This window comes from Bolinopsis microptera, chromosome 7 (assembly GCF_026151205.1).
Source record: "Bolinopsis microptera isolate Bmic1 chromosome 7, MBARI_Bmic_1.0, whole genome shotgun sequence".
NCBI lineage: Eukaryota > Metazoa > Ctenophora > Tentaculata > Lobata > Bolinopsidae > Bolinopsis > Bolinopsis microptera.
Genome location: NC_087078.1, coordinates 6,514,213 through 6,536,959, shown reverse-complemented (window position 1 = coordinate 6,536,959; position 22,747 = coordinate 6,514,213). Strand labels below are relative to the sequence as shown.

General features: G+C 37.2%; 3 protein-coding genes across 4 annotated transcripts in view; 2 read left to right on the top strand and 1 right to left on the bottom strand.

The window, feature by feature from the left end:
- The window catches only part of LOC134817921 (heat shock 70 kDa protein 4-like), a 47,803-nt gene that overhangs the window by 9,652 nt on the left and 15,404 nt on the right, over window positions 1–22,747 (top strand). The gene's annotated exons all lie outside the window — the stretch shown is intronic.
- Window positions 4,035–15,463, top strand: LOC134818640 (uncharacterized). The gene is made up of 11 exons (XM_063828278.1): window positions 4,035–4,160; window positions 4,719–4,836; window positions 6,273–6,331; window positions 7,197–7,358; window positions 8,031–8,201; window positions 8,821–8,928; window positions 10,800–10,978; window positions 14,099–14,213; window positions 14,336–14,510; window positions 14,865–14,959; window positions 15,350–15,463. Exons 1-11 carry the CDS (start codon window positions 4,035–4,037, stop codon window positions 15,461–15,463), a joined length of 1,422 nt encoding a protein of 473 aa, XP_063684348.1.
- On the bottom strand, window positions 15,860–21,872 carry LOC134817897 (stabilizer of axonemal microtubules 3-like). Of its 2 annotated transcripts, XM_063827266.1 has the most exons (10): window positions 21,770–21,872; window positions 21,480–21,515; window positions 20,702–20,823; window positions 19,863–20,077; window positions 19,392–19,512; window positions 18,698–18,825; window positions 18,247–18,302; window positions 17,847–18,047; window positions 16,643–16,746; window positions 16,314–16,499 (listed from the first exon to the last, which is right to left on the bottom strand). In XM_063827266.1, exons 1-10 carry the CDS (start codon window positions 21,867–21,869, stop codon window positions 16,413–16,415), a joined length of 1,170 nt encoding a protein of 389 aa, XP_063683336.1. In that variant the 5' UTR covers window positions 21,870–21,872; the 3' UTR covers window positions 16,314–16,412. The 2 variants fall into 2 exon arrangements, with proteins under 2 accessions (XP_063683337.1, XP_063683336.1); XM_063827267.1 differs by lacking the exon at window positions 21,480–21,515 and having other exon boundaries at window positions 15,860–16,499.

The following is a 22,747-nucleotide window of genomic DNA, read 5'->3' as shown; positions in this document are numbered from 1 at the left end:
ACTAATAGTGATTTTTGAGGAACACAACCACCACAAAACAGAGAGCTCCAAAAATTAAATGTAGTTTTAAACCTTATAATTTGCACTAAATATAGATTACAGGTCTATATGGACCGTGGTGAGCTTATAACTAATCATTAGTCCTTTGCTCAATGCTCACCTGATTGGAACAATGAAAATGTTAATTCAGTCTGATGGTTCAGTGGATTAGTCTGATCGGTGGCCAAGGGACGGTAAGGGGACGGGATTGGGGCCGGGGAGGGGGATAGGGATGTAACGATTAAATATTTACACACATGTAGGGTACTTGACCATGAAAGGGAGAACTAGAGACAAGATCATCACGAATTACGTTGGTGTGGTTTGGGGAGACCTGTTTTTGAGGCTAATTGTTACACTATATATAACAGGTGGCCAACAAAGCTTAATACTGGCCCAATAGAGCAAAGAGCTCACTTATATGTGCCGGGCGAATGACCTAGACCCTGGTATTTTACATATAGTTTCAAATATTATAGCGTCTATCGTCACTCGTATGTTATGAAAGTGTCAAATTTAAATTTTTAGACTTAATCAAGGAAAAATTGGGCTATCCAAAATATCAATTTTACGATTACAAATTAAAGATGAGATTTGAAATTGAATGGTTAGATTATTAAAAATGTAAATTTGAAGATTTAAAATTATTTATTTGGAGCAAATACCGATTATAACAATAGAATCTCATCGATTGAGAAAACAGGTGCGTAAACAATAAGACAAAGATTCAAAGAATCGTTCAAAACTAAGAAGACCGGTAAGAAGACCGGCGTCGTCAAAAATCAAGTGATCATATTTAGGAACGTCTTTAATGATAATTGAGTGATCGTTCACCGTCGCTCAGAACTGATAACTATTCAATTTTAAAAATTCGTTAGATCTTTCCTTGTCCTGTCAGTGTCTGGTAACAGGTCCTCAGTCAGCCATGGCTGACTGAGGACCTGTTTATCAGTTACCAGAAAGGACAAGGAAGGATCTAACGAATTTTTTGTATTCAATATTATTATTATTAAGTGAGCTGACTATTTGAACGAACATCAATTGGACGCTGGAGACCCTAGCGTTCATTTTAATGTCCGTTCAGAATTATGTCTGTTAACGCAATGTCCGGTTAAATAATGTCTGCAATAAGGTTGTCTCACGTCGTGATCCTCATAAACGCAAAGAAGCATGGATGTATTGTAAAAAATTGTGTGATCCTAAATTATGGTTGGACACATTGAGTAACCAAAATTGTGAACATTATAAAGAGCAAATTTCTAAAATAAGGGGCCGTTCGTAAAAGGGCCGATATCAGATATGGTAGACACAGTAGAGAATCGGAATATTCCAAGACGTTTCTCCAATATCCACATATTCGTAATATAAGTATATATTTTGTTCTCTTAAGAGGCCAAGTTATACGGGCGTAGGTATTAATAGATTTATTTAACAGGCAAAGTTCCTTAGAAATACTCCTGTCCACTATATTAATATTATATATACTACAACTCAATCGATTCCCAGAATCTGAGATTCTAGGAATGGTCAAATGATCACGAATTATTGCGATTGATTGCTCTATATTGACCGTCCCGGGACAGGTGAAGACATATTAAACGTAACAATATGTCAAGTTTGTCAGAGTCAAATTTGATTATCTGGGGATCTCAGGATCTCAGGATTCATAAACACCTGGGGATCTCAGGATTCAGTGTTCATAAACACCTGGGGATCTCAGGATTCAGTGTTCATAAACACCTGCGGATCTCAGGATTCAGTGTTCATAACACCTGGGGATCTCAGGATTCAGTGTTTATAAACACCTGGGGATCTCAGGATTCAGTGTTCATAAACACCTGGGGATCTCAGGATTCAGTGTTCATAAACACCTGGGGATCTCAGGATTCAGTGTTCATAAACACCTGGGGATCTCAGGATTCAGTGTTCATAAACACCTGGGGATCTCAGGATTCAGTGTTCATAAACACCTGGGGATCTCAGGATTCAGTGTTCATAAACACCTGCGGATCTCAGGATTCAGTGTTCATAACAACTGGGGATCTCAGGATTCAGTGTTCATAAACACCTGCGGATCTCAGGATTCAGTGTTCATAAACAACTGGGGATCTCAGGATTCAGTGTTCATAAACACCTGGGGATCTCAGGATTCAGTGTTCATAAACACCTGGGGATCTCAGGATTCAGTGTTCATAAACACCTGGGGATCTCAGGATTCAGTGTTCATAAACACCTGGGGATCTCAGGATTCAGTGTTCATAAACACCTGGGGATCTCAGGATTCAGTGTTCATAAACACCTGGGGATCTCAGGATTCAGTGTTCATAAACACCTGGGGATCTCAGGATTCAGTGTTCATAAACACCTGGGGATCTCAGGATTCAGTGTTCATAAACACCTGGGGATCTCAGGATTCAGTGTTCATAAACACCTGGGGATCTCAGGATTCAGTGTTCATAAACACCTGCGGATCTCAGGATTCAGTGTTCATAAACACCTGGGGATCTCAGGATTCAGTGTTCATAAACACCTGGGGATCTCAGGATTCAGTGTTCATAAACACCTTGGGATTATTACTAATACCAATTAATAGATACCAGCAGTTTAGGGTACACCACAGCACGGAGGTAAGTGAAATGGAGTAAGATATTTTTAAACCGCACATATCTAAACTATATTGGGATCATTGGGAATAATCGACCAAACCTTTCTGCGGGGAGACGGCTTGTACGTGACATGAACATGATCTCACCATAGAATTAAATGTTCTCTTAAAGAGTATGCTACTGGAAATCAGCGTAATGAACATAACAAGATACTGGGATCAATAAACAAAATTCGTGATTCACCGATAGTTAGTCCTAGTTAAGTCCTAGATTGGCAATATAAGTTCTCCTTGAACTAGGAGCAGTTTTGCTTACATCTCTTCTAAATCTTAAATAAGAAGATGTAGTAATATAATCTCTGACCAAATGGAACAAAATTTAATAACACATTAAAGAAATTAGCGAAGTAATCAAAAAGTCTGGGTGCTTTTTCAGGAAAATGTTGCGTTTTCTTCATAGAATCAATCAGGTTCAGCCATGAAGCTATTATTAATGACCATCTCTAACATGTCACCTTGGTTGATCAGCAGTGAGGTAATACTAGCCGGCACCAATCATTAAGTTAAACGGAACGTTGTGTGTGGTGCCGATACCTAACTAATTTCCTAACTCATTAATGTAAAAACCATAAGAATTGTTAATCAACGACCAGAAATAAGGAATTTATTATAATTTATATGACACCCCACTGTACAAGTTAATCAGATTAGTTCCTGACTATAGAAGTACTGGTCATCAAATACATGATTTAGAAATATATTCAGTCGCATTATTCATCATGTGAGTAAACATCAAGACTGTATGTGTGTATAACGATACAACAATAATAAACATGGTTTTGCCAGCTGCCAGTACCTACCTTGTATAATACGACCATGTTGCGTGAACTTACTGCACTAGTTATAGTTTTCTGTTCGTAGATATTACGTTGTGCACGTACGATTTTATTAACTTTTTTTCCTGTGAAACCTTGATTAATTTCCCCAAGAGTCAAATGTTTGTTATTGATCGTCAAATCATAATCTTCTATAGGGTGATCCAAAAGTCCGGCCGTAACTTACATAAATTATTAATGAATGTGCTGATCTACCGAGTCGCGAGACATATCAAACAACAATTGTGGGAATGATGAGAAATTTAAAGGGGCTAGATTCTTACTAGGATGTGTTGTTTATGGGAATTGGGAGCCCACATGAATAATGAAAGGCTCGGGGCCTACTAAACTTTTACCCTTCCCCCTCCACGGCATTGTATCGATAGGCATTAGGCAAGTCGTTAGGTATCTAAATCTTCTAATGTCTAAATTAACTCTTATACTATTCCCCTCGTAGCGCTGAAGGGTGCACAGAGCAGAAAAAATTGGGTATTATCAGTGTAGAGGAGTTGGTCATGGCATCACTGAACAAAGACACTATATCGACTTGGCAGGAGGGTGTGACCAAGTTCCAGGAGAAGGATTATAATGGAGCTTTTTCTGCTCTTTGGAGCATTCCTGACGACCATCAAACAGCTAAGGTATGAAACAGAGGAATTTTGTTCTCCCTTTGAATCAATCAAGCTGATTTGTTGTAAATACTGAGATCAAATTATCAATTTACAGGCTATCGTCAAACATGTTGTCATCTTCAGTGACATTTATAATTTGTTATACATAGTAGTGTTGAAAGCATTTAAAAAAAGATAATATTAAGGTACATATGATATTAATATTGTGTGGGATGGTAGTATTTACTGTGGTCTGTGATTTTATTAAATCCTGGTCAACTTAAATCTTATGAGGTAGCTTACAATTTGTTTTACCCTTTTTGGTCAAGTATATTTGAGCGAACGTTTTGAAAACATTTACTGTCAAATTTCAGTGTAAGTCTTAAAATTATAACATGAAATAGTAACACTATGAAACAGATTGTGACACTATAAAATAGATTGTGACACTATAAAGTAGATTGTGACACTATAAAGTCGATTGTGACACTATAAAGTAGATTGTGACACTATAAAGTAGATTGTGACACTATAAAGTAGATTGTGACACTATAAAGAAGATTGTGACACTGTATAATATCCCTACAGACGCTGTACAGTATAGGAGTAGTGTGTAGAGCTATGGGTGACCTAACAGGTGCTTACCAAGCTTTACTGAGTGTAATAGAACATGACCCTCATCTAGCTGTCGCTCACTTTCTGTTGGGTAAGTTTGTAACTTTTAGTACCCCCCTCATTTTCACATAGAATTCTCCGGCATCATCTCCTTGGAGGGATGCCACATCCAAGAGGTAGGCAAAGCATCTTTATGCTATCCTCTTATAGTTATGAACCAACCAGGTCCAGCCTTACAATGGTCGACCTGTCATCATCCATGATAATATCAAATAAATGTGATTCCTTCATATATTGTATAATTATTGTTTAAAATAATTGTGCTGTTAAACAAGAAATCTGCTTACCAATATAGAATAATCGTGTAGTTCATCCCGGTTTATCGGATAAGAACCGTAATAACCACGAGATTCTGGACCATCAGAGGTTACAAGCAGCGGGGACTTATTCGTACTCATCCCTTGCAGTTTGAAAGTGCGCAGCTACTCCTATATCTATAAGAACAAAACTCCGGAAAATAAATTGCAACCAGAAATTTATCAAAAATCACTAATGCTGCTGTTTTCTTCACTTTCGACTAGCAAGAGATTCAGAAAATTGCAATGGTCGTCATTTTAACCTTTTTATCTCCTAATACCAATTAAACGTAGGCTGTAGCTGCACCTTTATCATACATTTGTGGAAAATTCAATTAGGTATACAGCATTTTATATTTGAAAGATAAGATAGACATTACACATTACAGGCTTCCAATACTTATACAGTCCCTATCAGTTCAGTATTTACGATTTATTCAGTGTTATACAATTCACTTTATCAGCGGTAATTTAGTCGGCAGGAAATAATAAAAAATTTTCTGTTTAAAATTGTAAAATTAAGCAGCTCACAGTTTGGCACAGCCGTCAACCTGAACCAACCTATTTAGTAGATCCACAATTTGTTTTAGTGATTTTTGACAAATTATTGATAATGCGGTCTTATAGATTAGTTTTTCAATAAAATCTGACGAACAAGAAATTACGTAAAGAAAGAAAATCTTTCGATTTAAAAGATAAAGCATTAGAATAATGACATCAAATATAGCCTATTTGCATTATATTATGCATTTTAGAAACATGCAGATTAAGAAACATTCTGAAGTACACAGTTCATTTCACAAGAAAATTTCCCAAGCAATATGTTTATAGATTGTTCTGAGCACAGGGCAATTATTTTCTTTTGTTTGATCTGTATCGTCTCCAAGCTTTTATTAGGTTTAGAACATAGTTGCAGCACGGCATTGTCTTCAGGAGAAATATGTGGAAGAAAATATGTGGTCGGCGAATAAGTTATTATCAGTAAAATTGTACTTTATTGGTGAAAAGGGTAAGCGGTTTACAGTGTATGACGTAGGTGCACCAGCCGTTAAGACTTAATGTCAACGTTAAAGCTGGAAGGTTTACATGGCTGTCATCTCAGGTTAGAGTTTATTACGGTTAGACTTAGTTAGATTTGCAATAAACACTGTTTAAAACAGCTAACTTGCAGGTATCATCTGTTTAGAGGCTAAAGGAAAAGCACAAGAAGCACCCGGACACTTTGAACGAGTAAGAAATTCCAAACATTTTAGTTTTACTTCATGACTGAGACTCACTGTGTTGCGTGATTCAGAATTAATCGAACATTTTTTCAGATGTTTTTTATACATTGTATAATGTATAACCATAGGTGTAAGATGGTGGGTTCTTGTACATTTAATGTCAACAACTTTCCCGGGCCCATTAATTATTAATGTACTGTAATGTATCTTTTAGATTGTTCATCTAAAACCGTACGATCTATTGTTATATTATTTTTAAAGGCGTATTATTGTAGAGTAACGCAAAAAACGCAAATATCGCGGCAATGGTATTGCGCATTTCTCTAAATCAAACTGCAGTTAAGTGACGAGCTATTAGCTGATGATGGCTCACGTGATCACCAGTTTAATTGGTTTAGGTATAAACACTTTAGGTTCAGTACCCCGTCTTGCTTCCCACCACATACCAAAGTCTTGGAGAGTTCACTCTAAGGTGCTAAAACAGTAAACACATATCATATAGGCAATTATAGGCTACCAGACAACTACAAGGTGCAACAATCCATGTGCAGACACTTGACTTTTTTTTAAACGATCCATGGTAATCAAGGATCAACGAGCAAATACCTTAGATGGTGCAATCTCTAGAGCACCTAAAACGTCAAAAGTTATAGCTATTACCAAAATACTAATACTATTACTTGATACCAGAGGCTGAATTTTTACATACAAAAATAAGCAAACGGGTGCAAAAAACAAATATTGTGCAAAACATTATATGCAATATATCAAATTATTCAAAATTTATATTCCGAATAATGCTAAAAAATAACGGTAAGTTGAAAATTCTGCTATTCTGATTCCATCACAGCCTACAATTATTTCTTTCCTAGGCATCGCAGCAGTTCAAGATCCGTAGTGAGGTAAGCTACGCCCAGCTTGGCATGCGGTTCAAGCTCCACAAGGCGATGTGCGAGTACAACTGTGCCTACGCCTTGAACAAAACAAACTCACAAGACCTAGCTATTAGCTGGATAGATGCTGCACGTGTCACTGTTAGTACGGAACCGAATTTTAGGCACGCCGCTCAGATTGACGAGCTTTTCTCTGCTATTACTACTAATGTAGGTAAAGTTACTAAACTGTGAGACTGTTGTAGTAAACATTTTTAGTTGGGGAGGAGGGGAGAGGGAGGGTGGAGGGTAAGGAGGGATAAGAGGGGAGAGGGAAGGTGGAGGGTAAGGACTAAGGAGGGATAAGAGGGGAGGGGAGGGTGGAGGTAAGGAGGTAAGGAGGTAAGGAGGGAAGAGGGAGGGTGGAGGGATAAGAGGGGAGAGGGAGGGTGGAGGGTAAGGAGGGATAAGAGGGGAGAGGGAGGGTGGAGGCCGGAGGGTAATTAGGAAGGATAAGAGGGGAGAGGGAGGGTGGAGGTAAGGAGGGATAAGAGGGGAGAGGGAGGGTGGAGGGTAAGGAGGGATAAGAGGGAAGAGGGAGGGGTAATACTTTACAATATCCAGATTAGTCAGCAACATGGTTCATTTATAATGACGACCACTTGTAGAGTAGTAATAGTGTACGGTGAATATTACTTGTTTCATGGCCCTGTGTAATTAATTTAATTTGATGATAGTGGTGGTACTGATCAGATGACTTGATTACAATTTAATTGAAAATATATCAATCCTGCATCTAGAAAAATCAATAACATTGCCTACATAAACTCCCAGAGAAAGAACAGTAAGGTAACCTACATAGACCTTGACAAGAGTCTCCTCTTCGCTCCTCTCAAAACAAAGGTGGACAATCTTGGCAAGAAGAAGTACATGAGAGACGCTAAGATGTTGGGCAAACTCAGCAAAGAAAACAGCACCCTGACCTTTGAAGGAGTACAACAGTTTGTATGTTGACCTGTAGAAGTTGTTATATGAAGCACTGCCTTACGAACTGCAGCTTATCCATGAATACATGATAACGTGAATGCTGCGTTTAATCAAATCAGCTACTCCCTATATATTTGTGGATCTTTAGTTACTTCAAAAGATTTCTCTTGATCGATTTCTAAACCTCTCGTAGATTACTTCTTGTAGGTTGATAACGTGAAAGTGCAACGGAACAGATTTCAATCAATATGTTTCTCAGGAAGATGGGAAAGCAAGGGTGAAGTTGGCGGAATCGACCGACTTTACTCACGTATCCATCACGGCTAGTTATTACTCATTTTGTTTAAGATCACAGCCAGCTTAAGGATTATTATATTACAGTTTTTACGATAGTAGCACTTATTAGTTTGCAGTTATAAACAAATGATTATGAAAGCTTAATCTGTCCTCAATAAAAGCTGGAAAATAATGAACCAATATACTTTGAATTACTTTCACATTATTTTGGCGAATAGTTATAGAAATACTGCCATATTTAAGTCCTTGACCATTAATTAAACCTCGGATATATGCCCGTCATAATAATTTAACCAAAGGTAATAAAATTCGAAGCAAACTAACATCCCTCACTTCTCAGAATTACCCCGGAGGTAACGGATACCTGACTTTAGGGATGGGAGACAAACTGAGCATAACCGCTCAGACTGGGAGAGTCTGGACTGGGGTAAACGTGGCTAACGGACAGGTACAACTACCTTATATGGTAGTGTTATCATGTTACCTTATATGGTTGTTTAATTTATTGAAGAAAACCTCTCAGAGTAACTGTAAGATAAACAGAAAAGAGCAGTTAATGTTAGTCACACGTAATCGCAGTCTAAAATAGCTGTAAAATCGCTAATAGCAATAATTCTATAAAATTAGTTATTATAAAAATTAAGACCTACCGCATGGATGTCGAACAAAATAATGAAAGCAAACAGGTAAATAAAACACCTGACACTAATTACTTAATTATAAACACTATGTTATACACATTAAAGCTGCCACACTGCTGGACCGGCCCGGAAACTAACCAACACGCTGAAACTAAACCGGTCCTAAGAAGTAAACTCCGGCGGGTTATCAGGTATACTCGAAGCAAAACCATTTCTGGTTTGTTAATTAAGGCTCGTAGTTTATCGGCTATCTTTATCTCCGCTGTTTATAACATACTCGTGGCGACTGGCGATGTTGGGCAAGAAATTCCAATTATACTTAACCCTGACAGTCAGGAAGTGGCAGTGTTTTGTAGCGGTGCAATTTAATATCGTACGAGCGAGCGAGCATTTTATGTTTATGTTTAGAGGTCGCCGGTCGGGCAGTGTTATAAAGGGGGTGAACCTTTGATGTAAAATGTGTCTTTTCCTCCACGAGGCTTTTGATCTACACACCACACCACTTTAATGACGATATTCTAATGATAATACTCATCGGTCTCGGAGCAAGAGGTTCAGCAATAGCAGATTTTAACGGGTCAGTGTTCAAACAGATACAACAGCAAAATAAAACCTCTGTAAGTGTACTGATCACCAAATTTATTATCATGATCTGAAACCGTATTGAATTAGGTTCAATACAGTTTAACTTGATATATTCCTTTGTTCTTATGGACCCATTCTAAATATGCGCTGCTTTCTGTTTTCCTGATATCGTGGGAGGAACAGAGACAAATATGTTGTGTAACACTATATGTAACTGTAAGTGAATAAAGACAATAGGTATAGAGCTCGGGTTTATCTGGAGATTATGTGATTCAGAAAATATCAATCTTACGAATAATGTTAATAATTTAGATATTCAGAAAACTAGTTTGAGGTCATTGTGAGGACTGATTGTTTGAAAGTTTTGGAAATTTGTAATACACCAGAAACCTTTAATACATTAGTCCCTAATACATTAGTACCTTATTCATTATTAATATTAAGATTAAGTCAGATATTGGGCAAAAATAAAAGCGAATTTGTAAATATTTGAAAGAAATTGAAATACATACTAATGATCTTAGAGTATTGACTCATAAGCTGTCTCGTCTCATTTTACTTTTCCAAACCCATCTGGCACTTTAGCGTATCATCTTGACTGATCATGTTACTTTTTACACCATCCTCCACAATTCACTCTGATTTCACCGGCAACCTTCCCCAGGGTTGCCACACCCCAGAGGTAGGTAGAACATCTCAATGCTATCCTCTCGTGGGCTATCTTGGCCCAACCTCTCTTTTAAAACTTTTAAAAAATACTAATGATCGTAATGATCAATCCCTTAATTCGCCTGCCATCATGAAATCAGCTTGCGTCTCGTACCCATCTGCTGAATTTATTTCAAACGGCAGATGAGAGTTTTAAAAGAGTGATTATGGGGCGCCTTGAAAATTGATATGCTATTGCTATCCTTAAACTTATAGCCCAGTTGTGATAGATCACTAGAAGTAGATCCACTAACCGTTTAGACTATTTTTGGGTTGTTTCCCTTGGGCCACTTTAATCTCCCAAACTATTTAACGGAAGAGTTTGACCCAACTATAGCTAAGCATTAAGTTAGCCTTGAGTCCCCAATACGTTTACTTTTAACAGGAAGGTAAAATTAGTCCGGATAACGTTAAGGAGCTGAGCAATCTAAAGAAAGCTAATCTGATGGAGATCAAGAAACCAGAGGAGTTAATTAAACAGGAGAAAAAGAAGAAGGAGGGGTTTCATCTTCCTCTGATTAAGAAGAAATCTCAAGACAACAAACATCGCATAGAGATTACACGGTACTCATTTTATACGGTTCTGTTATACCTCACGGCTCACCGATGTTTAGTTGAACAAAAAAACGCTCAAAAATATGAAAAAATTTCGGATTTTTAATGGTTTTGAATGTCTTCCAGCCTTCATTTTAATGTCAGTTCAAATTATGTCCGTTCCGCAATCACTCAACTGAAATAACTGAAGAAATTTGCGAAACTGATTGAAATGTTAAGTAAATACAACAATTAAACATTGCAATAGGGAAACTGGTTTAATATATCTATACCTAGTTAATTGGCTTCTACACTGGTCGTGACTCTTTGATAGTGTTGGGTGACCGACAACTTCACCCAATTTGACCTAGTTCACACACAGTTAATAGGGTACCCAATCAGCTTAAATCCCAAAACGACAACTTCACCCAGGTCATATTATGATAATTTTACGACAACCTCTTGATGCTTTGGATCGCATCCTTTTTTTGGCATGCTTCCTGAACGCACGTACGCCGGTATGCTTGTTAAGTTGTTAGCTTAGATCTCGTGCTGGAAATGCACCTGAGACGTCACGTGATCTTAGTACGCTTGTTATACAGCTCAGATGTTTCGAAAACTACATAAGGAGTGTCCGTGTAATATAAGTGAACTCTAAATTTCTATTGATGATTTGACCAAAACCCATAATCATGGGTAGAGTGGACCGTTGCCAGTATCTCTCTTTCCCAAACAAAAGGAAATGATATTAATTTTATTGACCGTTTTCAAATGCAAAATGATACCGAGAATGAAATCGGTCGCTCGCTTTTCCCATTCATTCACGGCTTATAGTTATACGAATTGTAATAGGTTTCGATAAATTACATCGATCACTGTATGCTGTAATAATCTATTTGGGTTGCGTTCGGGTCGTTACCTAGTATTTCGGGATAAGGGTGGTAGTTAGTGAATTAGCTGAAGTTAATTGAATCTTTATTGCCGAGTACAGCTATCTTCGGGTATGGTAGTTCTTCTTAATCTATTACATTTGCAATTGTAAATGAATGGGAAAAGCGAGCTACCGATTTCATTCTCGGTATCATTTTGCATTTGAAAACGGTCAATAAAATTAATATCATTTCCTTTTGTTTGGGAAAGAGAGATACTGGCAACGGTCCACTCTACCCATGATTATGGGTTTTGGTCAAATATCATCTCTTTTTGATTAATGTCAGGGTACTTTATAAAGTCGAAATATAATGTATAAACTGATATCTTCATTAATAAGAAGGAAGTTTCAACGATTTCGAAATTTTTCCTTTGAAAACATTTCCTTGTGTTTGGGTAAGCATTGGGTCGATCACTGACTGAATTTGCCACTTTATACTCATTCAAGTTGGCATTAAATTTATATATAATGACATTGAACTGTCGTGGTAAAGCAAAATTTGTTCGAAATCACGAACAACGAATGAGCAAAATTATCACCTTTCGCACGTGCAAACTATGAGCGGACGTTGCGTGCGCATCCAATATTGAATCGCCGTAAATTTTTGCGTGTTGGTGTTTTATATATAGTTTGATAAGCATGCAAAGTTTTAAAGTATTTCAAGTAGAACTGTAATCACCACGGCACACCAAAGTTTACAGAAAATGGTAAAAACAGCAATTTTCAGTGATTTTAGCAATTTTTAATCAATTTGGGCGTGTCCCCACGTGTGCATCTTTTCGATTTTTAACTTTAAAACTAGCCTAATGCACAATTTATACCTATAAGAAGCAGAACTGAGCTCCACAACTCAAGGGATAGCCCAACACCAGAGAATACTAAATCGCAAAATTGAAGTTTTTATAAAATAATTCTTCAAAAAATCACTAACTTCAATGGCAAATATCTTTATGAAGGAGCAAGGTAGGGAAACTTTCCGGTAGATTTTCAGAATGCTTAAACAATTATCTAACTTCATTATGCCCTCAAATTTTGAATAAAATTACTCTTTAATGGCGTAAAATCGATTTTAAAAGTGATTACTTTGTAAAAAAACAGGTTTTTTAAATGGTTAACTTGATGACGTCATCAAGTGGTAATGATGACGTTAAATTACTTTTTAATATAATGTAAACTAAAGTCTAAACAATTATCTTCAAGACCTGTGGTCCGAGATGGCTGTATCTTTAAAGCTTCTGAATATACGGACACCTGAATATAGCCTATAATTGACTGGCAAAGCGTCTATCCCTGAATATATATGTATATTATCTGTATATGTCCCGACAATCTGTCGTAAAACAGGGGTTCTAGAAAACCCATTTCCCGATGCTCCTGAAACTTGAAACTTTTTTTGCAGTCGATTTGGTCAACGTCTAGACGCCCTGCAAATTTTCAGATCTCTAACACAATTTTAACATGGTTTTCAAGGCACCTGAATATGGCGATTTTGGGGTTTTTACCAAATTTCGTATAACATGCTGGCGCGTATTTTGCGCAAATTTCTTAAAAACCTTTACATAACTATTTCTTATTCCTGTCATATTTAACATTAAATTAGAATGTTTTGAATATAAATATACCTGCTGAACTACTTTCGATGAGTCTTAATGCCTGAAAAACAATAAAGGGGTATAATAGTAAAGGGGGTATAAAAGTCAAGGGGGTAAATAGTAAAGGGGGTAAATAGTAAAGGGGTTAAAAATAAATAGTATTGTGAATATAAGAGGCACGGTCATGCTTGCCAGCATTGTGATTGGGTGAAATTGTCGCGCTAGTTGGCGCTTGATCGCGCCATCTAGCGCTATGCAGCGCTAGTTATTGCGTTTACAGTTACACTATCGCAAAAGAACCGTCGTTCCAAAGTTAACTAGGTAAACTAATTATAATTAATTTCTCAAGCTACCCAGTTAAGGAAAAGGATAAATTGGGTGAAGTTGTCCGGTAGCCTTCTAAAACTATGGCTACCTTCAAAAATCAGCTCCCTTTGCATTCCAGCAGCTGATTAACAGTGCATCTGGTACGAATTATTAATCTGTAGTTTATACACACTGCAGCTGTACACTGCAGTGTGTATAACTCAAAAACTTACTGTAACAGTTTTTAAACTGCTGTGAAGAGTTCGAATGTTAGCGAATGATCATACTTGATAATCAAAATCACGCAATTCAAAATTTCAGAGTGGATGGGCCACCTCCGATGGAGAATATCGCTGAAGTTCAGACCAGTGCTCCAAGCAGACCTGTCCCAGCTTCTCCGGGCCGTCCAACTCCTGCTCCCTCGGGGCGCCCTGCTGTACCCTCTCCCGTCCCAACACCAAGTGGGCGACCTATAACCCTCATTTCTGCACCTAGTGGACGACCCAAAGCTCCCACCCCTGCTCCCACTATTCACTCGGCTCATCCAACATCTGTCAGCCGACCAACTCCCACCCCTTCGTCTCGCCCAACCCCAGCCCCAACAGGCCGCCCTACGCCTGCCCCAACAGGTCGCCCTACGCCTGCCCCGACAGGCCGCCCAACTCCTGCCCCAACTGGTCGCCCAACTCCGGCGCCTACTTCACGACCAACTTCTGTTCCTACCCCTGCTCCAGTAAAAAAGCCAAAAGAACCCTCTTCCACAAAATCGAGCGGAGGGATTAAGTTTGGGTGGCAGAAACCGGAGAAAGTTAAACCAGCAAGGCCGACTGATGGTACGTGAAAATAGGGTCAAAGCCTTAATACTTGATTACTTCTTTGTATATACGACCATATTTGGTATTTCTTTGTACACTACCCTGTAATTGTACATGTTTAATTATTAAGTTGCAATTTATCTTGTAGAGTGTGACTAGACATTATGACATCTCGACTGTCAGGAATCTTTGAAAATTTCACATATTTATATATTTCACATATATTACGATCGATTCTGCCGAAAACCATTAAAGACTTTATATCTTGTCAGGTCCTCCGGTAACAGTAGAAGATGACGATTCTATATATAACGATATAGACGAGTTCAATGATGAGTACAGCGAACAGCCAGAATATGCAAACAACGTGAGTCAAAATATGCAAATAAAAGTCTGAATTTGCAAGTAATGTGAGTATAATTATGCAAACAACAGCCGGAATATGCAAATAAAGTGAATCTGAAGTATATAGTTTAAGGTATGATGCGTTGCTAACACGATTGAACTAGCGCACAGGTTGTTTATAAGAGGCACAAGCTATGAAATGAAATGAAATGAGATAAGTTCTTTCCATCCCGCTTATATGATAAACAAGCCAACGTACAGGATGGTAGTTAACCATGTTAAAGCGGCTGACTGTGATTGATGTGAAATTTACATACTTTGTTCTCCTCAGCTCCCCAAAAAGATCTTTCTGTCCTTGAAGTGAGCTGACGGATTTCTCAAAATGTTACAATTAAACTATAAATGATTTCAGATGGAGGAGGACGAGGAAATATACGCTAACACAGATCTGACGGACGCCCCCGACCATCCTACCTTGCCGTTTCTACCTCCCAGAATACCCCCTAAACCAAAGATAAAATTCTAATCAAGTTCATGCCTGTTAATACTGCGGTGACTTATTCGGTGTTTTGTTGACTGCAGAGGGGGTATTCTAAATGATCACGCTATTTCGACACATTAGCCACGAGTAAAACTGATTATGGAGAGGAAGTGGGTGGTACAAATTTTCCAAAAAGTGATAATGTAATATAGTGAAGAAGAAAATACAGTGAGGACTGAGGAATGTTCATAAATTTCGTCTAATGGTTTTAAAATTATAGGACTGATTGTTGAATGAACTTGATATCCAAACCGTGATTGATATTTTCATGACATATTGACCGGAAATAAAATACGTGACCAATACCTATTTCCGGTATAATTCCATTGTTTCATTGTGTTTTCAGAGGGATCAGTTAAGCAAGTAAAACTGAGATTTTTTCAAAGTGTGAACAAACTTGTAATCAGACACATGCACTTTACAATATCTTAGATTAGTCATGCAAAATCTATTGCTAAATTGCTGACAGTTGGTGGCCTGAGGTCAACTTCTTGACAAAAATGCTTATTAACTATCAATTCCGCTCTGAAATTCACAATTTCAATCACTGGACAGCTTTACTCTGTCGATCGTTACAAGAATATCTCGACGAAAAATTGTATCTATATAATAATCAGAACATGCAAATTTTAATAATAAAAACCTATCTGTCTTCAAAAATAGCTGTACAATGTATTCACGATCACGAATCTATTAAAAATTTCACAAAATCTCTAAATTCGGACTAAAATTATTTATGACTCGATGGTAACAACGAGCTTTAAAACCTGCTATGAATCGACATAACACATTGCAGACACAATATTATAGTTAACATAAACGATATTCCAGCTTTAAAGTTTTATCAGGTCAATTCAATCGGTTTTTAGTCCTCGTAAAATCAAATTCATCTCCGTAAAATTCCAAGTGTATTTCATCTAAGTTTGATCCTAATTTAAGCAAATTGAACCAACGGGACGGTAACTTGCTCGAGATTTGCTGCGGGGTCCGTCCTATATCCAGTCAGATTAAGTGGTGCTCGCTGAAATATTTTGTATTGGTTCAACTGAAAAATGTAATACCAACTACAAATTGATATTATCTTACACCAAAGTTGAAATTGGTTGCACTGATGAAGTGTAACCAACAACAATTTTTCAAAAAATTTGACACCGTGAATTTTACCTGCATCTTCTGTAAGATTTGAACAGATCGTGGAATCGTCCCGTAAGTACTGTTGGCTGTCTGGTAGCTTATCGGAATTGGCGCTGTTCTAACCGCATACGACCCTGAAACGTTTCAGTTCGTAAACAGCCATATAATTACGAGTATGGCTTGTTTACTGCTAAGTTAAGACTGTTGCTAAGGCAATAAACCTAAAGACCTGCACTCTAATACGCTTTCGCTATATTTGGACTCAGTTTAGCAAAATCGTGGCGATATTGTCTCAGTTGCTAGTAGCAACGCGCGCAATGACCTAAACATTATGTCGTCGCCACCCACGTTTATGAGCCTAATCTGACAAAACCTGTCCCAAATCTGCAACAATCCGAGAAATTAGGTCGTAAGTTCGGATATTTGACAGTCCTGGTCCATTAATGCATGTTATTGGAATTATTTGTCTGATTTTCGTCAAGCATCTTATGCAGAATTGCACACTATTTATAAAATTTTAAACACCTTTGTTTAAGATCTAGGTCTCCCGACCAATCTATGTATGCAAATAGGCTCGTATGTTATTTAATTAATAAAATGTTAGTACAAATAGCATGTTTTGCAAGTTGGTTTAAATATGTATCATGATCGTGCTTAATAGTTTACATAGTGAATTTCTAAGAACAGAAGGGTGTTTAAAAAGCATCCAGTAAGACCGCTGCAGTAATTGCAGTACAGTAATCAAATTTTAACAATCATTCATTCTATTTTTGATTTGTTCGAGAGGTCAGATTTGCAAAACATTTTATGCAGTGAGCCACTACAGCCTGTCCACTTCTAAACACAAGAAAAGCGCTAACAAAATTACTTCAATTCACATTAAAGTTGATGTTTATTTCTAATGCTAAAGCAATCATCTATCTCCATAACAAAGGATAGTATAAGTAAAGCAAATGTGGGCTTGTTATAAGCCTAAATATTGGTTTCGGATGGTTTGAACAATTGTGGTTTGATAGAGCTTATAGAATGCAAAACATTTTCAATGGTCAAGACTTATCAAAGACTTATGGAAAAAATGCTCTAAAAAGCTAACTTTATTTCTGAATATACCTGTACCAAAAAGTAGAGATTATGATCAACCACAAATGGTAATTAAAAAATTAATTCTGAATAATTGTAACTTAATAATTAAATCCAACTACACATTATGCAAGTAACTTATATTATAACTAACTTGGTACAGGAGGAACTCTGACTTCTCTAGGGCGCTCACTAGAGATATTAATACCACTATGGGGCACGTGCACTCCCTTATTTGGGTTCAACTGCCTCGCTATCTCTGTTTGAAATACCATGGTGTCTACCATAGACTTGTTTCCGATGTTTTTCACCAGCTGGATGTTGTCCGTTCCGTGCCCCCACGCTTTCGGGTATCCTGCAACGAGATATTTTGTTAATAATGATACAACTCTTTGAAATAAGCAATGAGGTTTATCATACATAGTTCACTGTTCAGATTGGGGTTCTCGGCGTCAATAAATTTAAATAGGTGAGATGTGTTACTTTTCGTAACTGCTAAAGCTGTGGAATACTCTATACTATTTGTAAATACCCTATTTTATTTAATTGCACACCTTCGCAATCCCAGTAGGTAGCGATATCCTTGCGTGGGTACCCGCATAACTCATTACTGAAATGAACATGAAGTCACATACCTATCATTACAAACAATTGTTGTTGTTACGTATGATAAATTCCCAGGAGAAAAGTGAAGATATGAGCATTATTTTCACTTATCTGGCGACTGTGAAGTATCATGAAAATATGCATTATGCAAGGTGTTGTGATTGAATGATGATAAAAACACGCATAACAGCTTTTTATGAGTAAAAAGAATTGTTTATGTGCAAAAATACAAACTTTTTAAATTAAATATCGTACGGTGGCCCTGTTATAAAATATAAGCCTGACTCAAAACTGAAAATTTATATACCTAGTTAATCATTCGAGTGAGGTGAGATAAAGAACATTAAAATTTAAAACATGATCCAAGGATCAACTTTCCAGTGCAAGGGTTCTACTTACCTTGAAAAAGGTCTGTGAGTGACCTGAGAAGTTGTACTATACGGGTCTAGTTTCCTCAGAACTTGTTGATCTACAGCATAGTAGGTTTTTCCTGATGTCTGCTTGTTTTGCGTCGTTGGTATCATTCGCTGAGAAAATCAGGGGTTTACTACCTTTTGGTCGTTTCTTTGGCAATGAAAATATTGAATATATGGACTACTGGTAGGACATATTCGAATTTCAGCTTTCCGTAACCAAAATTTTACTGTTTTTACTGAATTTTCCTCGAATGAACATATTACAAGGTCACTGAGGATGGCACAAGACACGAGTGAGGTACACTCAAATTTTTATTCCCAAAGAAAGCTTTGATAAACGGAAAATCATCAGAATTTTAAAAATGAGATTTTTGAAGATTTTTGAAGAGGAGCTTTTCTGCCTCCCTTGACCGAAATTTCGCGGTTTTGATTGAACTTTTGACCAGTGACCAATCAGTCGGTGAGAGTGACACAAGTCGTCATCAAGATACTGGAAGCAATATATCCGGAGAAAACCTCGATACAAATTTCAGCTTTCCACGACCCAGCAAATCAGTAAAAATATTGTACTAACATGAACAATTCTGCGGAATTTTTCGTCATACTTTCTTTGTTTAATTTTAATGATACGTATAATTCTCGGAGTGAAATTTAACAATTTAACAATTAGCAAAAACCTTGCTTGGTCCGTTAGAGTCGTGTTGTCGTAGCTGGAAGGGTTTAGGGCCACGATCAGGTTGCTTCATCTCAACTACCGGCAATCCCTTGTACTGGTCTTGACACTCTGACTTCTGGTTACTGGAGAGACGAATTATTTTAGCTTTAAAACAGGGAACAAAGCTGATTTATAATTATAAAGCTGATTTATAATTATAACATTAAATTGAACAATAAACTTTACAATAAGGCTATATATAACAAGCAGGGTAGCAAGTAAGAAAACGTTTATAAAATGTGTGGATTAACTTGTAATAAACGGATACACAGATAAGCATAATAGATACAAGTAGTTAATATTATATTACTCATCCACGTCTGTAAGAGTAGTTTCCAGTGGTTGCAGATAATTTCAAGATATAAAAGAACAAAAAGTGAAATTGAGAATGACACTGAAAGTAAAAGTGAAACTGAGAGATAATACTCCTCACCCCATAGTTAGAGGAGGTCTCCATCTCCTCTCATCCAACTTCTTAGCAAACTCCTGGATATACAGCACCTTGTCGCTGTCGCCTGCACGCTTGTAGTCAGGTAGTGAGCCGCGCTTTCTGTCATGGTATTGCGCTGTAGTGGTCAGATAGTGGTCACTTATCACAGGACGCTGAGACTTGGCTAGACCGTGGGGTAGCAGGTCATCTATTGTGTGCTGAAAATAAGGGGTGTTGTTTTAAGATTTAGTAGATGGAGACTTGGGGCAGACTGGAGTTAAACAAGAAAATATTCTTTGTTGCCATAATTATTATTATCCTTGTGACTTCTGGTTTCTGATAATGTTGTGTTCAGATTTTACTAATCCTACTTTGTCCCTATAGTTAATGTTCAGAGACTGTACTTCTCTGTACTAATTAATATCAGATGAGTTCTTGGTAATGACATTAACGTTTACTGATTCGATTTGTAATTGTTCAAAGCTTGCTGACTGACTCGGAGTTCAAATAAGTGAAGTTACATTCACTGTACTAAAGTATTAAAATCAAATGAGTTCTCGGTAATGGAATTAATGTTCACTATTCCAATTTGTTTCCCTGGCAACAGCGACTTATAATGCTTTTCTAGGCCCAATAAATTCTAGCTATTCGTGTGACTGTAAGAGCTAGAGGGTTTGCCCATTCAGCTATAGAAGTGCGGTATTAGTACTTAGTAATACCTGAGTAAAGGATTTATCTTCTATATCAAGTTGTAAATAAATTCCTTTGTTTCTACAAATGATACAAACTGATTCAGAATGACAAGAAAACAGATAGGATAACAAATAAGGCTAGGAGCAAACCTTGAAATGTCTGGGAGGGAAAGCAGGTAAGTTCCTGTAAATAAGGCCCTGTCCAGCACTTTGGTAGTGTTGGTCGTTGTAAGGTGGATCACGTGGTCGCAACTTGGAATTTTGTCCTACACCTGAAGGAATTTAATTCAGTTATGTGAAATCAGAATTATTGTACAACTGGGGTCCGGACTCTAGGGCGTAAGACTCTAGGGCGTAAGACTCTAGGGTCTTAGGGTTAGGGTTAGGGTTAGGGTTTGGGTTTGGGTTAGGGTTAGGGTTAGGGTTAGGATAAGGGTTAGGGTTAGGGTTAGGGTGATGGTTAGGGTTAGGGCGCCGCCCTAAAGTCTCACGCCCTAGAGTCTTACGCCCTAGAGTCCCGGACCCTGTACAACTGCAGCAGAATTTTACAATTATTGCAATCCAGCTTGAGTGCAGCATTTTTGGGAAATGAGCTTAACAAGGAAAAACTTTCTTCACACAGTTAATCAATAGGCTTATCCAATTACGATGAACTATATGTTAAATTTTCCTAGTGATGTTGAAACAGTTAATTATGAAAATCAACAACGATTTAATCTCAATACAGGCAGCAGTACCCAGTGGAAAGATCTCTGAAGTTATAATGAAATAATCTCCCAAATTTTGGAGTGGACATGGATTTTAGATACTCAAGAATGTGCAAAAATTGTGCAGAAAAGTGTGGTAAAAAGCTAATAGGGCAAATGTGTGCAGAGAAAGACTAAAAGTACAACAACAGCTTAATAGTGTAATTAGTGTAATTCCACACCCGTTGAACTTATATGACTAGGATGTTGACCCATTCCTGGAGGGATTAGATTATCAGATGAAATAATATTATAAGCACAACACTAATTAGCAAAACTTCTCAGTTATTGACTAATGTGATGTCAAACAAACCAGAGTTTTGTTGTAAAATCATCAGTGTCAACTTGATGTTAGGCTCTGATTTAGTAGAAATGTAAAAGACGTATAGGTGGTCAATGGTCATGCAAAACTTGTACAACCTAACTTATTTGAAAATATTTGATAAAAAATAAAAGTTGTTGAATAACTTACCAGCTGAAGTGAGATGTAAATCATTCCGACAATCCTCGTTTCTTCGCCTCATCATATGACATTCTTGATGGGGCAAGAGGTTTCTGTGCATGTTTGCCATTATCTAAATCAGGTAAGTGTAAACAAATTATCTCCAAAATCTGTTATGATATTAACAGTAAGATTAAGAGTTAATATTATAACTTTCAGTTTATATGTCAACAGGACTAAAATTAAAAGTGCAAGGGTATGTTTTATTTTAGATCTTAGTGTGGCAGATTTGGAAGATGACAGTGGCAGTGGCGAAACGTAACAAAAAACTCGGGGAAATGCCGCATCTGACAGGTTTACACATTCATCTTTGTGCTCAGATAGAAGGCATTTCTAAAGGTAGTGAGTTGCAAAAGCTCAATTCAAGGACTTGTCAAGGCTTTGAGACTCAAGAGTGAGAATATATGTCACAACTTACACTTTAACTAAAGGAACTGATGAACTTTAATCCTCGTCTAGAAGACACTTTCCTTAAAACTTGCAGTACTTCTGCCAATTAATTATAAACTAATGGATATTGGATATGGTTTACTGAGAAAAAACAATTTTTCTCCCTCTACAGTAGTTTTGATTACTTATAACTTACTTATAGATTTAAGATTTTCGTAATTACTACAAGTTCTAGTTATGAATTTCTCCATTTAATTCACCATTTAATTCAAAATTCAGTACCCATACGTTGGGTCTTTAAATACCTCCGCCGTGTTTTATATTTGAGAGTTGTTGCTTTGCAGATGGCATACTGTACCTTGAGGATTCCGTCGCCAAAATTTGAAAATTCGAATATTTTAGACCACGCCCATTCAATATTAAAACACTTATGTTGTTCTCTCTGAACATGCTGGATGCCAAATTTTTTCAGAAACGGTAGATTATTAAATGTTATTAAATGAAACGGATTTGAAATGACGAAGTTATCAAGTATTTTGTATATCTCGTTAACAAAAT